This window comes from Clytia hemisphaerica, unplaced genomic scaffold (assembly GCF_902728285.1).
Source record: "Clytia hemisphaerica strain Z4C2 unplaced genomic scaffold, Clytia hemisphaerica genome assembly, whole genome shotgun sequence".
In the NCBI taxonomy this organism is placed as follows: Eukaryota; Metazoa; Cnidaria; class Hydrozoa; order Leptothecata; family Clytiidae; genus Clytia; species Clytia hemisphaerica.
Genome location: NW_027104122.1, coordinates 639,988 through 656,238, shown reverse-complemented (window position 1 = coordinate 656,238; position 16,251 = coordinate 639,988). Strand labels below are relative to the sequence as shown.

The following is a 16,251-nucleotide window of genomic DNA, read 5'->3' as shown; positions in this document are numbered from 1 at the left end:
GGATCAAGCACTGGGCAAAAACTATGTGATTTAGCTCATCATGTACACAAAAAAAAAATCTCTTATTTCTCATTTCTAGACCAGTAGCATATTGTAATACGTAACTAAACTAAACTCTCTTTACAATATATTTTTCATTTTGCGTATTTTCGCGCAGTCGAAGATAGAGCGAAAATTAGTTTCTCCGCGATCTCGCACTCAAATAGTAGGGCGTCAGGGCGTGATCGTGAATGGGCGGACGGGCGTCCGAGAGACATGGGTTCGAGTACGCATGCTCAGATGAGACATGTATGGGTTTAAAAATGGTAGCCCTTTTTCAAAACAACATCTCGGGTCGAGGGCTCTGGACAGCTCACAGTTGACAATCAGCAGAGACGTACTTCACAAACAAAACACCATGCCAGAAGGAGACGCCCCTCAAGAGGGAAATCAACAAATTACGAAAAATGATCTTCAAAACATGCTTGCAAACCTACTCGAAAAAGCAAACGAGAATACCAAAAGAATGCTGGACGATAGAATCCCAGAAGAAAAATCAGAGAAGCGCAGAAAGCTTGAGAAAGTAAAACTGACCTCAAAAGCAAATCAGCAACAGTTCGACTATCAAGGACAAGTTGTGGACATATTTGAGAAAGCCGAAAACTCCCTCCGAAAGCAAAAATATGACGAAGTATCAGACCTATTGACCAAAGGTAAGGACATTTGTTATGCCAGAATGAAAGTCTTAATGATTGCTGATAGAGACGGGTGGGGCACAGCCAATGCCTACCAAAGTGATGATCTCGCCTCGGACGAGGATGACGAAAAGCGAATTCAAAAAGCCATAAGGGAGGCAGCCCGGAAAAGAAGGCTAAAGGAGAGCAATTCGGCACACAACTCGAATAGTAGCCAGTCCAATTTCAGTAGTCACCATATGGATAGTAGACCAAGACAAAAACCAAAAATCCCCATTGAGGAATTAGAATGTTGGAGGTGTGGAAAGAAAGGACATTTTTTTGCCACATGCACAAACCCACCTAAACCAACGACAATACTTCTAATTAACATTTTTTTTCTTTTTTCAAAAGAAACTTGTCTTTTTATTTTCAAAAATAATTTTTTTTTTTTTTTTGCACACCTGACACAATTTTTTCGCATAAGTTCCTTCTGTAAGCAAAAAAAAAAAAAAAAAAAAACCAATCATTTTTCTTTCCAGCAACAACAAAAACATCAAAAACAGTGGTTGGAAAAATCCTTAAAGCGGCAGAGTTTTGGAAGAATGATTTACAAGCTTCACCTTTCGTTCTTAGCATCATTGAAAATGGATACAGAATACCATTTAAAAACAAGCCCACAAGTTTTTTCTACAAAAACAACTTATCAAGTTTCAAAAACTATTCATTTACAACCAAAGCTATTATTGATTTGATTGATAATGACTGCATTTCAGAAATCCGTGAACCAGCTTATTGTTGCAATCCTTTAACAGTTGCAGAAAAGAATGGGAAATTAAGACTTGTACTTGATTGCAGAGGAATCAATGAACTTTTGATCGAAAGAAAATTCAAATATGAAGGCATTAGCACAGTATCTCAAATAATGGAGCCTGAGTTTTATTTTGCCACTTTCGACCTAAAATCAGGGTATCATCACATTTCTATCGCACCAGAAGATCAAAAATTTCTCGGTTTTTCTTGGGTTTTCCCTAATGGGGTCCAGAGATACTTCAAATTCAAAGTTTTACCATTTGGCTTAGCTTCAGCATGTTATGTTTTTACCAAACTAATGAGACCATTGATCAAAAAATGGAGAGGTTTAGGAATCCGTTCTGTTGTTTACTTAGACGATGGTATATTGGGAGATAAAAACAAAGATTGCTTAGAAAAGAGCATATCAATTGTCAAAAATGATCTAGATCAGGCAGGGCTCACTATAAACGAAGAGAAATCACACTTAAACCCCTCAAAATCTTGTGCATGGCTTGGGTTTATTATCAGTTCTGAAACTTTCAAATTTTTTGTACCTGAGAAGAAAATATCTGCTCTGAAAAAACTGCTATCCAGTTTGATCTTACGTCAAAGAGGCTCTGCTAGGGAAATATCAAGAGTTGCAGGCATGATTATTAGCATGAAACCCGCCATTGGTTCGATATCCCAGATTTTGACGAGGCACTTGTTCTTTTTCATAAACGAAAAACCAACTTGGGATCGCCAGCATTACTTGAATAATGAAGTATGCGAAGAGCTTTTATTTTGGTTCAATAACCTTGATTTTTACAATGGACACAAAATCAGAACAAACAATAGTATTACTAAGGTAGTTTTTTCAGATGCCAGCGAAAAGGGTTATGGCAGTTTCATTATCGAAAAACTCGGCAATATCGTGGCAAGGGACAATTTCAATTATTCTGAAAAAGGAACAAGTTCAACTTACAGAGAGCTGTTGGCAGTCAAATACTCATTAGAAAGCTTTTACTCACTTTTAACCAACCAAAAAATCCTGTGGCATTCAGACAATACAAACGTAGCAAGAATAATTCAAATAGGCAGCAGAAAGCCTCATCTTCAAAACATTGCTTTAGACATTTTTAAACTTTGCTTAAAATTTGACATAGAAATTACAACACAGTGGATATCTAGGGAGTACAATCAAATTGCAGACCAAATTTCCAAATACATAGACTATGATGATTGGAGCATCGATTATGAATCATTTAGTTACATCCAAGAAAAATTTGGAAAATTCACATTTGATCGATTTGCCTCATATACAAACAGAAAGGTTGACTCATTTAATTCAAAATTCTATTGTCCAGGCACCCTAGGAGTAGATAGTTTTACATGTGATTGGAGTAACCATTTCAATTGGCTTTGTCCACCAATATCTTTAATAGGTGACACATTACGACATTTGAAAAGTTGCAAAGGCAAAGGTGTATTGTTTGTTCCGCTCTGGAGATCAGCATATTATTGGCCCTTGATAACTAAAAAGGAGGGGACTTTCGAGAGTTTTGTGTCAGGATATCTAATTTTGCAACCATATTTTCTATCAAATTGTAGTTCATTATTTAAAGGATTCACAAATTTCAATTCGATTGCTTTGTATCTAGATTTTTCATCTCTAGAGAAGACATCCAAATAATTTCATTTTCAAATGATGCTAGAATGATTTTTTTCTATTGCCATATGTGACCAATTTTATGTTAATGATGGGATTGAGACTAAAAATTTGCCATTTATCTTTCCCTGTACCAGCAGTGGCTGGGTAGTACAGAATGGATTTGGATTTTATCTGTACCAGTAGTGGCTGGGTAGTACAGATGGTAGTAACTGTTTTCTCATGTACCAGGAGTGACTGGGTAGTACATGGTTTAAATCTACTGTTCCTGTACCAGCTGTGGCTGGGTAGTACAGGGCTAAATTTTGTTTTTCCTTTACCAGTAGTGGCTGGGTAGTACAGGTGCATTGATTAGTATGCTAGAGAAAAGTCAAGTGAGATTTTACTTTGATTGCTTGTAGGCACAGAAGAACAAAGTCTGGAGGAGAGATTGGAAACTATCCAAAATAAAGAGCTCCGTGAGAAAGGAAATAACTTGTATGAATTAATCGATGCCAACTGGGCAAGGAGCACAGCTAGAAAGTATTCTTATGGATGGAACGCGTGGGTAAAATGGAGTGACCAATATGATGAAGTTTTAGCCATACCTGCAGATCCTTTTCACATTTGTTTGTATTTGAACGATCTATCAAAAGAGAAAAAACAGCCAGGCACAATAACTAACGCCTTAACAGGAATACGGTGGGGTCACTTGAGAAAAGGGTACCAGTCTCCTACAGATGATTGTCTTGTACAGTTAACTTTTAAAGGTGCATTACGTATAGCTTCAGAGCATAAAGTGTCAAATCAAAAAGAGCCATTACCACCTGAATTAGTAAAAAAGGTCTGTGAAGAGTATGGGCACAGTGACAACCTTATGCATAAACGTTTTTTGTTAACAGTTTTAATCGGCTACTTCGGTTTTCTTCGCATAGACGAAATCTTAGGGTTACAAGTTAAACATTTTGTTTTCAGCACAGATCACATTGACATTATGTTAGAAAAATCAAAAACTGATCAAAACAGACATGGTAATAAAGTTACTATTTCAGACATAGACAGCAATTGTTCGGTCAAAGAAGTTCTTGATGATTACCTCACAAAGGCTAAACTGAAAGACGATTCAGAAGCATACATCTTATGTAAAATGGTCAAGACGAAGGAAGGACATAAGGCAATAGGACATCATAAAATCAGTTATACCACGGCAAGGAAAGAGTTCCTTAGTTTGTTAAGTTCAGTCATGCCAATAACAGAAGATGTTAGGCAATTTTGTACACATTCCATGAGGTCAGGTGGAGCTACAGCAGCGATTAATAACGGAGTGTCTGAAAGAGAGATTGATTTGCACGGGCGTTGGAAATCGGAAAAATCACGAAATAAATACTTAAAGGACAGTTTGAAGAGAAGACTTAAAATTACCCGTTCTTTGGGAATTTAGACTCAATTTCATATCAACTGTACAATCCTTTGCTCTTTGTATTCTCAGTGCTTGCAAAGACCCGTCCACCAAATTATAAAGAAAACACTGTGTCTTTTCTTCTGTGGGTATGGGAGTCGGGAGTTTAGGGTGTGGGAAGTTACTATGGTTTAGAGTTAGAGGAGAAGCGTATTTTCGCGCAGTCGAAGATAGAGCGAAAATTAGTTTCTCCGCGATCTCGCACTCAAATAGTAGGGCGTCAGGGCGTGATCGTGAATGGGCGGACGGGCGTCCGAGAGACATGGGTTCGAGTACGCATGCTCAGATGAGACATGTATGGGTTTAAAAATGGTAGCCCTTTTTCAAAACAACATCTCGGGTCGAGGGCTCTGGACATTAACCTTACTTACATAAATCTTATATTTTATTTTCATGTGATGCATCGACGATGACCGGAGACAACGAACCGAACTCGAAAGACGAAACGATATGATACGATATCCTAACATTGGTCGATGTTATCATATATTTCCATCGAAAGAACTGACGAAATATACGTAATTACAAACGAATTAACGAGAGGCGGTAATTATGAACGATTTAATGAGAGATCGTATTTGCGAGAGACTCAAGAGTAGTGCCTTAACCCTCGAGGACGCGACCGTGCATTGGGACGAGGAATATGTATTTTCCTCTCACGAAGGGGTTTGTGGCGCATCCGGCCGGTTCGCAATCACTACTTTCTACGAAATATTACCACGTTCAAATTTACAACAATGACACTCGAGCCAAGAATTTATTATACAGTACTCAACGAATAAACTTCTTGTATTTATCCACTGTCCAGAGTATCCTCAGTGCTTGCAAAGACCCGTCCACCAAATTATAAAGAAAGCACTGTGTCTTTTCTTCTGTGGGTATGGGAGTCGGGAGTTTAGGGTGTGGGAAGTTACTATGGTTTAGAGTTAGAGGAGAAGAGCAAAATTAATTGAGATTTTCATTTATAGTTCCACTTTTCAGTTGTTAACCTGTTATGAATGAAAGTTCTCTTTTACCTTGAAGTTTTTCTTTTAAAAATAGATATTATATTTCAAAATGCATTGGATCAAGCACTTGGCAAAGTTTATGTGATTTAGTTCATCATCTACACAAAAAATAATCTCTTATTTCTCAGTTCTAGACCAGTAGCATATTGTAATACGTAACTAAACTAAACTCTCTTTACAATATATTTGTCATTTCGAGCAAAATTAATTGAGATTTTCATTTATAGTTCGACTTTTCAGTTGTTAACCTGTTATGAAGGAAAGTTCTCTTTTACCTTGAAGTTTTTCTTTTAAAAATAGATATTATATTTCAAAATGCATTGGATCAAGCACTGGGCAAAGTTTATGTGATTTAGCTCATCATGTACACAAAAAATAATCTCTTATTTCTCATTTCTAGACCAGTATCATATTGTAATACGTAACTAAACTAAACTCTCTTTACAATATATTTTTCATTTCGAGCAAAATTGATTGAGATTTTCATTTATAGTTCGACTTTTCAGTTGTTAACCTGTTATGAATGAAAGTTATTTTTTAGTAGCTCATCATGTACACAAAAAATAATCTCTTATTTCTCATTTCTAGACCAGTAGCATATTGTAATACGTAACTAAACTAAACTTTCTTTACAATATATTTTTCATTTTGAGCAAAATTAATTGAGGATTTCATTTATAGTTCGACTTTTCAGTTGTTAACCTGTTATGAATGAAAGTTCTCTTTTAGTAGCTCATCATGTACACAAAAAATAATATGGATATAATATTTCAAAATGCATTGGATCAAAATCTATGTGATTCAGCTCATCATGTACACAAAATCTAATCTCTTATTTCTCATTTCTAGACCAGTAGCCTATCTTTTTCATTTCGAACAAAATTAATTGATTTTCATTTAAAGTTCGACTTTTCAGTTATTAACCTGTTATGAATGAAAGTTCCCTTTTACATTGAAGTTTTTTTTTTAAAAATAGATATCATATTTCAAAATGCGTTGGATCAAGCACTGGGCAAAGTTTATGTGATTCAGCTCATCATGTACACAAAAAATAATCTCTTATTTCTCATTTCTAGACCAGTAGCCTATCTTTTTAATTTCGAACAAAATTAATTGAGATTTTCATTTAAAGTTCGACTTTTCAGTTCGACTTTTCAGTTCCCTTTTACCTTGAAGTTTTTCTTTTAAAAATAGATATCATATTTCAAAATTCATTGGATCAAGCACTGGACAAAGTTTATGTGATTCAGCTCATCATGTACACAAAAAATAATCTCTTATTTCTCATTTCTAGATCAGTATTATATTGTAATACGTAACTAAACTAAACTCTCTTTACAATATGTTTTTCATTTCGAGCAATAAATTAATTGAGATTTTCATTTATAGTTCGACTTTTCAGTTGTTAACCTGTTATGAATGAAAAATCTCTTTTACCTTGAAGTTTTTCTTTTAAAAATAGATATTATATTTCAAAATGCATTGGATCAAGCACTGGGCAAATTTTATGTGATTCAGCTCATCATGTAAACAAATAATAATCTCTTATTTCTCATTTTAAGACCAGTAGTATATTGTAATACGTAACTAAACTAAACTCTCTTTACAATACATTTTTCATTTTGAGCAAAATTAATTGAGATTTTTCATTTATAGTTCGAATTTTCAGTTGTTAACCTGTTATGAATGAAAGTTCTCTTTTACCTTAAAGTTTTTCTTTTAAAAATAGATATTATATTTCAAAATGCATTGGATCAAGCACTGGGCAAAGTTTATGTGATTCAGCTCATCATGTACACAAAAAATAATCTCTTATTTCTCATTTCTAGACCAGTAGCATATTGTAATACGTAACTAAAATAAACTCTCTTTACAATATAATTTTCATTTCGAGCAAAATTAATTGAGATTTTCATTTATAGTTCGACTTTTCAGTTGTTAACCTGTTATGAAGGAAAGTTCTCTTTTACCTTGAAGTTTTTTCTTTTAAAAATAGATATTATATTTCAAAATGCATTGGATCAAGCACTGGGCAAAGTTTATGTGATTTAGCTCATTATGTACACAAAAAATAATCTCTTATTTCTCATTTCTAGACCAGTAGCATATTGTAATACGTAACTAAACTAAACTCTCTTTACAATACATTTTTCATTTCGAGCAAAATTAAATGAGATTTTCATTTATAGTTCGACTTTTCAGTTGTTAACCTGTTATGAAGGAAAGTTCTCTTTTACCTTGAAGTTTTTCTTTTAAAAATAGATATTATATTTCAAAATGCATTGGATCAAGCACTGGGCAAAGTTTACGTGATTCAGCTCATCATGTAAACAAATAATAATCTCTTATTTCTCATTTCAAGACCAGTAGTATATTGTAATACGTAACTAAACTGAACTCTCTTTACAATACATTTTTCATTTTGAGCAAAATTAATTGAGATTTTTCATTTATAGTTCGAATTTTCAGTTGTTAACCTGTTATGAATGAAAGTTCTCTTTTACCTTAAAGTTTTTCTTTTAAAAATAGATATCATATTTCAAAATGCATTGGATCAAGCACTGGGGAAAGTTTATGTGATTCAGCTCATCATGTACACAAGAAATAATCTCTTATTTCTCATTTCTAGACCAGTAGCACATTGTAATACGTAACTAAAATAAACTCTCTTTACAATATATTTTTCATTTCGAGCAAAATTAATTGAGATTTTCATTTATAGTTCGACTTTTCAGTTGTTAACCTGTTATGAAGGAAAATTCTCTTTTACCTTGAAGTTTTTCTTTTAAAAATAGATATTATATTTCAAAATGCATTGGATCAAGCACTGGGCAAAGTTTATGTGATTTAGCTCATTATGTACACAAAAAATAATCTCTTATTTCTCATTTCTAGACCAGTAGCATATTGTAATACGTAACTAAACTAAACTCTCTTTACAATATTTTTTTCATTTCGAGCAAAATTAAATGAGATTTTCATTTATAGTTCGACTTTTCAGTTGTTAACCTGTTATGAAGGAAAGTTCTCTTTTACCTTGAAGTTTTTCTTTTAAAAATAGATATTATATTTCAAAATGCATTGGATCAAGCACTGGGCAAAGTTTACGTGATTCAGCTCATCATGTAAACAAATAATAATCTCTTATTTCTCATTTCAAGACCAGTAGTATATTGTAATACGTAACTAAACTAAACTCTCTTTACAATACATTTTTCATTTTGAGCAAAATTAATTGAGATTTTTCATTTATAGTTCGAATTTTCAGTTGTTAACCTGTTATGAATGAAAGTTCTCTTTTACCTTAAAGTTTTTCTTTTAAAAATAGATATTATATTTCAAAATGCATTGGATCAAGCACTGGGCAAAGTTTATGTGATTCAGCTCATCATGTATACAAGAAATAATCTCTTATTTCTCATTTCTAGACCAGTAGCATATTGTAATACGTAACTAAAATAAACTCTCTTTACAATATATTTTTCATTTCGAGCAAAATTAATTGAGATTTTCATTTATAGTTCGACTTTTCAGTTGTTAACCTGTTATGAAGGAAAGTTCTCTTTTACCTTGAAGTTTTTCTTTTAAAAATAGATATTATATTTCAAAATGCATTGGATCAAGCACTGGGCAAAGTTTATGTGATTTAGCTCATTATGTACACAAAAAATAATCTCTTGTTTCTCATTTCTAGACCAGTAGCATATTGTAATACGTAACTAAACTAAACTCTCTTTACAATATATTTTTCATTTCGAGCAAAATTAAATGAGATTTTCATTTATAGTTCGACTTTTCAGTTGTTAACCTGTTATGAAGGAAAGTTCTCTTTTACCTTGAAGTTTTTCTTTGAAAAATAGATATTATATTTCAAAATGCATTCGATCAAGCACTGGGCAAAGTTTATGTGATTCAGCTCATCATGTACACAAAAATTAGTCAATATTTTTATTTGTCATTATAGGTAAATGATAGAATAGATGTAATATTTTCTAGAAACTTTTTTAATTTTCTTTGTTATTTTGTTTATTGCCACCGCAGGGAGCCTAAAGCTCCCGAGGATCACATTCATAGCTTCATGCATAAGGAAAGTTGGGCAAACATCTCATAATTTTGCGTTTGGGTTTGTCCATGCGTTTTTCAGTATTTTAGTTTCGCTTAACGGAATATTATCAATTAACTGTTATTTGATTTCCCGGAATGACGGGGGCGCTTCATTTTTGTTTTAAATATTCAGAATGCTCCGTTCAAAGTTCTAATCGTGTTGCACGTAATTTTGCCGTGGTGGAGCATTCCTATGATTTAGTTCAATACAGTAAAAAAGATGGCGGCTGATGGCATGACCTTCTTGAAAACCTTTTTAACTGTTCTTGTTCATTTCAAGGTAAAATTGGATATATTCTGTTATGTTTCTTTAGCTTGATCTGTTTTATTTTTGCAGCTACTAAACTTTTGATAAAAAGATGACAGGATGATCTCACAGTTTTATAATTTGCAGATTTGGACATTAAACAATTTTAAAAAAAGGTTCTTTTTTTTCAGGGGAATTTTCAAGGGGAAATTAAGCAGCTCATTAGTTTTGTCTCTCGCCTCTCCAGGATCAAGAAGTTGGATGGGAAACTTGTGGAGAACATATGTCTTCAGTATACGCGGAGACCACGAAATGGAAGATTCCGATGTTACGAATTGATATTTCACACAACGATCAACGTCTTGTTATAATTTTGAGATTATGACTTGGGATATTTCACATGACGTTTTGGTATCATTTTGAGCTAACTTGTTGAGATATTTCACACGACGTGTCCTGCCTGGTATGATATTGAGGATTGAGATTGTGTCCTTGGGATATTTCACCACGCGACGTCCTGGTATAATTTTGAGATTATGACTTTGGATATTTCACGCGACGTCCTGGTATAATTTTGACATTATGACTTGGGATATTTCACACGACGTCATGGTATGATTTTGAGATTATGACTTATCTAACGTTCACAACGTCCATTTAATGTTAGATGAACGTTGAAACAACGTTGTGTGCCAGCTGGATATTTCACACGGCGTCCTGGTATGATTTTGATATTATGACTTGGGATATTTCACACGGCGTCCTGGTAGGATTTTTAGATTATATTTTACACAATGTCCTGGTATAATTTGAGATTATAACTTGGAATATTTTACACCACCGTCACCTCTTGTTATTGAATAATTCAACTCAAGATTGCGTATATACCGTCAACAGCTCTAACTTGTGAAAGCCTACCTGGTGAGGGTAGCGTATTTACATTATTTTCTATCTATGATTTGCGACTATGTTAATTAAATGACTTTGGAGGCTCAGTAGAATAATGGCCGTATTGCTGTCCCATGTTTTGTCAGACTGTCCCAAGTTAGAGCCGTTATCGGTACCTGGGAAATTTTATGTCACCTCCTGGCTAGAATAATATGAGATTTGTTGGAGAATAGCTTGCGATCACTTGTGACCATGATGATATAATTTTTTAGAAAATTTGATAACAAATGTAGAGGAGGATATAAACAAATGCATTTAGAATCTTTTTAGATTCTTTTCTTTAGTTTTAGTGTCTTTTTAACCTAGCTGAAGTTAATAGCCTTTTATCGTCAACTTGAAAAACATAAAAAAGGTTACTATATACTTTAAAAACTATTGTTTTCTGTAGTGTTGGCTTTACTGTTGATTTTACAATTTTTGGTTTTGAGAGACTTTGACCCTTTTTTGAGAGACCTATCATTAGGGAAGTCAATTGGCTATATTTTTTTTGCAGTTCATAATTTCTTTGTTTTTGTGAGAGGTCACTTCTAGCAAAAATTACTTAGGGCTAATAATACATTCCTTTTGAAAGCAAATTCGTGGCACCTTTAACGGCAGTTATGGTTAGTTAAAATGCAGTGCAGTATCTTTTACTCGAACCTCTATAACTCAGAAATGATATCTTCAGTTAACCTCACCAAAAACTTACTTCATAGCTGTCCTTAACTTGAACAAATTTGTGTTCCCCTAGCTGCTTGCTTGAGTTATGGAGTTTTAACAAGTTAATGATAAAATTGGATTGATAGCATTTTACGGAAAAAGACCACAAACATTTTTTGGAAGGTCTTTTTTGATTATGAATTTATTTTGCAATTTATTATTGTCGAAATTACTGTCTTATCACAAAAGATTAACGATCTTTTTCCATCACTAATTCTTTACCTACCTTGGCTAATATTTCACCGACCCAAGTCGACCCGGTATATTGTTCTCAGGCCATTGATGTGATGCACAGACCCTCAAGAATTAATTCCAAATAAAATGGAAGAAGGTATTGTAAGTAAAGAGAAGGCAAAAGTTGTGTTTCATGGTAGGATATTTTGAGATGTATCTTATTCGAACTTTCAATGCTTATTTTTCTGTTGGACTTTGAAAATCAGCTTTTTCTATGAAGAGTGCCTAAGGTTTTCACGTTTTTATTTTCGAAAATTTTAGCTTCTTTTTTTACATCAGAATTTAGTTTCTTCATTCTCAACACTATCGAGCATTCCCAATCAAAACAAAAAAGTTTCTCTTTGGTACTTAAGCTTCAAGCTTTGGTGCTCCTGGGATTTTTTCGTCTTGATGAGGTGGGACATATGCTCGGTTGCACTAATTGCTGCTATGCAAAGGGAAAAATTAATGACAAAAAAACCTTGAACTGTCAGTAACATTCGCTTTTGTTTCCTTTTAAAGTAAAGGATTTACCAAAACAATTGAATAATCGAAGAAACAGAAAATCTTTTACCAATATCTTAAAGTGGCATTTGAAGAGCTCAATGACATGCTTTTTGAAGATTTGCGAAGAATTAACCAATTGAAAAAATGGGTTTTGATCAACTCCTGTATATGTATTAGAAATAAACTACTTATGTCCATGATTTTTTTGTTTGTCATTTTTCAACCCATGCTTTAATTCAAACATTGCATATTGTACCATTAAAAATATAATTCAGATTACTTTAATTTCAAAGGCGTCCAAACACTTACTATAATCAGGGTGAAAGATAAATAAAAAAATCAACTTTTTATCTTTTAGGTGCTAGAAACTTTATTTTTGGTACAGAGGTAATTTTAGTTCTTCTGCTTTCAGCTATAATTGTTATTTTTCACATAAAATTCTCCCAGGTACCTCCGTCTTTCTACTTTATTTTTTTTTTCATTTCCATTTTATGTTTATAAAATTATAGATTTGAATTATTTTTTCCCCAGAAATCATGGTGTTCTGAATTATCTTTTCAACGGTATTATGAACTGTTACATACTTGAAAAATTGAAAGAAAAAATAATGCATACTTCAAACAAATGGAATTTAGGTATATTATATCTATATTTTAATTTCAAATCTAAAAATAGGATTTTTGTATTAAATAGCCTTTAAAAACTATTGGATTTTTGTATTAAATAGCCTTTAAAAACTATTATTGAGATGGTTCTCCCGCGTAACTGTTCCGAAAAAAGTCAACCTTCAGTTGGCTCTGTCTTATTCGATCTTTTAAGGACCAAGAATTTTCTTTGAATTAGAGAAAGATTCGAATTGCAGAGAGGATTTAACGCTACATTCTAGCTGAGCGGGAAAATTCTTCTGTTCGAATTGCGGAAACATTCGAATCATAGTGGTTCGAAATAGAGAGGATTGATTACATTACTCTGGAAGGATAAATATAATTAAAAGTACTCACACCCCTGTCTCTTAGCCCCGGTGGAACTACTTCTTCCCAGTGGGGATAAAATCTCTATTGAAATCCCAATTTTCCAATGATGGGTAGTCTTACCTGTTCTGTGTTGTTTGAATTTTGACTCGATGAATTTAAGGGAAGTTTAAATTGTACTGAAATGTATGATTTTAATCCTCAATTTGTTCAAATATTTGAAAACTGAAAATTCAACTATCTTACTTAATTATCTGTTAAACAACTACTCTGGATTTATGTACTGTCCCAGTTTTCTTTTACAAACTTTTATTGTCTGTTTTGAGATTTTGAGAAAAGACTAGTCTTTGACGTCATTAAATGAAGTACATAATTTGACAGAAATTCTAAATTGAATCACAAAACACCAGAACGCAAATGGCATCCTTTCCGAGCTTTTTCTTTTTGGGGGTGGGGTTTGAAACCGAATTCGAGCAACTAACATTGTCCATGCTATAGCACGTATAACTTGCCCCTCGTATAACTTACAATCAAGTTCATAAAAATTTGAGAAAAAAGGGAAATTCCCCAGGAAGTTTTGAAACCATAATCGATTTGTAAGTGCTCTAAAGTAGGTTCGAAGGGTAGAATCTTAACTCTGAGTTTTAATGCTAGACTTAGGACTTTAAAGTCCAATAAGGCTTACAATATAGCCTGGAAGTCTGCCAACGCATCACAAAATCGAAATATTCGATTAAATTAAAGAGATATAGCCCAAAATTGACTTTCTCGCCAGAACTTTAAATCTTGGAAAACGTTAAAATAACCAGAATTCTCAATATATTTCGAACATACTTACTTTTTTGAAGGCTTCTTTGTTCGTCTCAACAATCATCCAATTTGAGAAATCCGATGATGGACCATGACTTTGATGCTATTTGAATCAGCTCTCCTAAGAGGAAAGTAATTCGGCAGCAGTGGCTCGTCCGGTAGTGAATTGAGAAAATGGTCCAATTGATGTTTAAAATTAGTTTTGGAGCAGTTTTTGAGGTTACGGATGGATTGTGGGAGGGCATTAAATAGTCTGGGACCTTCTTCTGACAGGGAGTCTCTCCATATGTTTTTTTGCCTTATGTTCACCTCTTTTAGATAACATTTTCTACCCAGTCTCTGGTTATCGTAACTGAAGATGCCACTTTTGTTTTCAGCATAGTTAGAATTTGGTACAAGCTGTTCTAGGATGCTCCAGGTGTAGATAATCCTGTATTTTTCTCTGCGCCGCTCCAGGCTGTATAGTTTAAGTTCTTTGAGCTTCTCCCAATAGTTGAGATGTTGAAGTGTAGGGATTTCATTCAGGTGAGATTTTTGAAGTGATTCCAGTTGTTGGATCAGATATCTTTTTGAAGGTTACCACAACTGGGAGCAATAGTCAATGTGTGGTAGTACCAGTGACTTCCAAAGAGTTAGCATTACTTGACAATTTCTTGTTTTGAACGTTCGATGGATCCAAGCAATGATACTTTTGACTTTCTCGATCTGGTTTGTGATGTGATGGTGTATGTCATGTTCACATCCAGAGTGACTCCTAAATCCTTCACGTCCATCTTGGTTTCGATAGGAGAGCCAGTGTCTGAGAGGTAACTTGAGTGCTCTTTTATTTCTTCATTTTTTCCGTATTTAAGATGTTCAAACTTCAATCCATTGAGCTGCCTGTTGTTTAATGATGTCCATTGATATACCACATCAAGGTCGTTTTGTAGATATTGAACATCAGTGTTATTAGAGATCTCCTTCATTAAACGTGTATCGTCAGCAAATGAAGATAGAAATGAATGTAGGATGTTAGTGTCAATATCTTGGATCATTATCAGGAAGAGAAGTGGACCAAGAACTGATCCTTGGGGGACGCCAGAAATGACTTCTGCTTTTTTGGAGAGGATGTAGTCAACAGATACTTGTTGGGTCCTACCGGTAAGGAAGGATCTGATCCATTGCAGTAATTTGCCAGTTATACCATTTCTCTCGATTTTATGGAGTAAGATTGTATGATCTACACGGTCAAATGCCTTGCTGAAGTCAAGGTAAATAACGTCAACGTTACGTCCTTTTTCTATGTGATGGATGAGTCGTTCTGTGTGCGAAAGAAGTTGGCTAAGACATGATCTTCCAGACCTGAATCCATGTTGAGGTCGTTTTTTTCTAGATGATTTTGTAGCCGTTTTCTGACAATCTTCTCGAAGATCTTAGTTACATGCGAAGTTAATGCTACAGGTCGATAGTTTTCAGGTAAGCCTTGGTTGCCTTTTTTAAAGATGGGTGTGATGAAACTGGTTTTCAAAAGTTGAGGTGTGTAGCCTTTGTCAAGTATATTTCTCCAGATTAGAGAGAGAGGGGCTGCAATCTGTGACTTGACTTGATTTAAGAAAATTGCAGGGAAGCCGTCTGGTCCTGCTGCTGCATTGGAGGATAAAGTGTCGATCTCCTCTATAATATCTTGTTCTGAGAAGTTGATATCACTTAGATTTGGCTGATTTTCGGTGATTTCTGGCAAGTTATAGTTGGGTAGTGGTTCCATAAAAACAGAGGTATATTGATCTTGTAGAATGTTTGCCATTTTTTGACTGTCATTTGTCAGTTGATTGGTTTTTGGATCCTTCAATGGTCCAACCTTCGGTTTGTGTTTTGAAAAGCGTTTCGCGTACGAATAAAAATATTTTGGATTGGATTTTATTTTCGAAGTAGCATTTGTTTCTTGGTTCTTTCTTTCATTGGAGTATGATTCTTGAAGTTTAAGTTCAATATCGATAAGTTTTTGGTGAATCTTTTGAGTTGGTTTCATTTTCTTAAGCTTTAGGCGTTTTCGCATCAGCACTCTTCTATTTCTGGGTATAATGGTTTTTGACCATGATTGTAGTGGCATGTTAAAAAATACTACAAGTTTGGCATAAAAAAACTGGGAGCCTTAGGCATTATCATCATTTATCTGTCAAATGAAGGCAGGGGTGAAACTATAAAAAGTCATTTGACCGTAAATGTACACTG

The 16,251-nt window shown here is 34.0% G+C and overlaps 1 protein-coding gene across 1 annotated transcript; it reads left to right on the top strand.

Annotated features, from left to right (window-relative positions):
* Positions 1–3,253: 3,253 nt before the first annotated feature.
* On the top strand, positions 3,254–4,516 carry LOC136813569 (integrase/recombinase xerD homolog). Its single transcript, XM_067070074.1, has 2 exons — positions 3,254–3,272; positions 3,498–4,516. Exons 1-2 carry the CDS (start codon positions 3,254–3,256, stop codon positions 4,514–4,516), a joined length of 1,038 nt encoding a protein of 345 aa, XP_066926175.1.
* Positions 4,517–16,251: the final 11,735 nt, after the last annotated feature.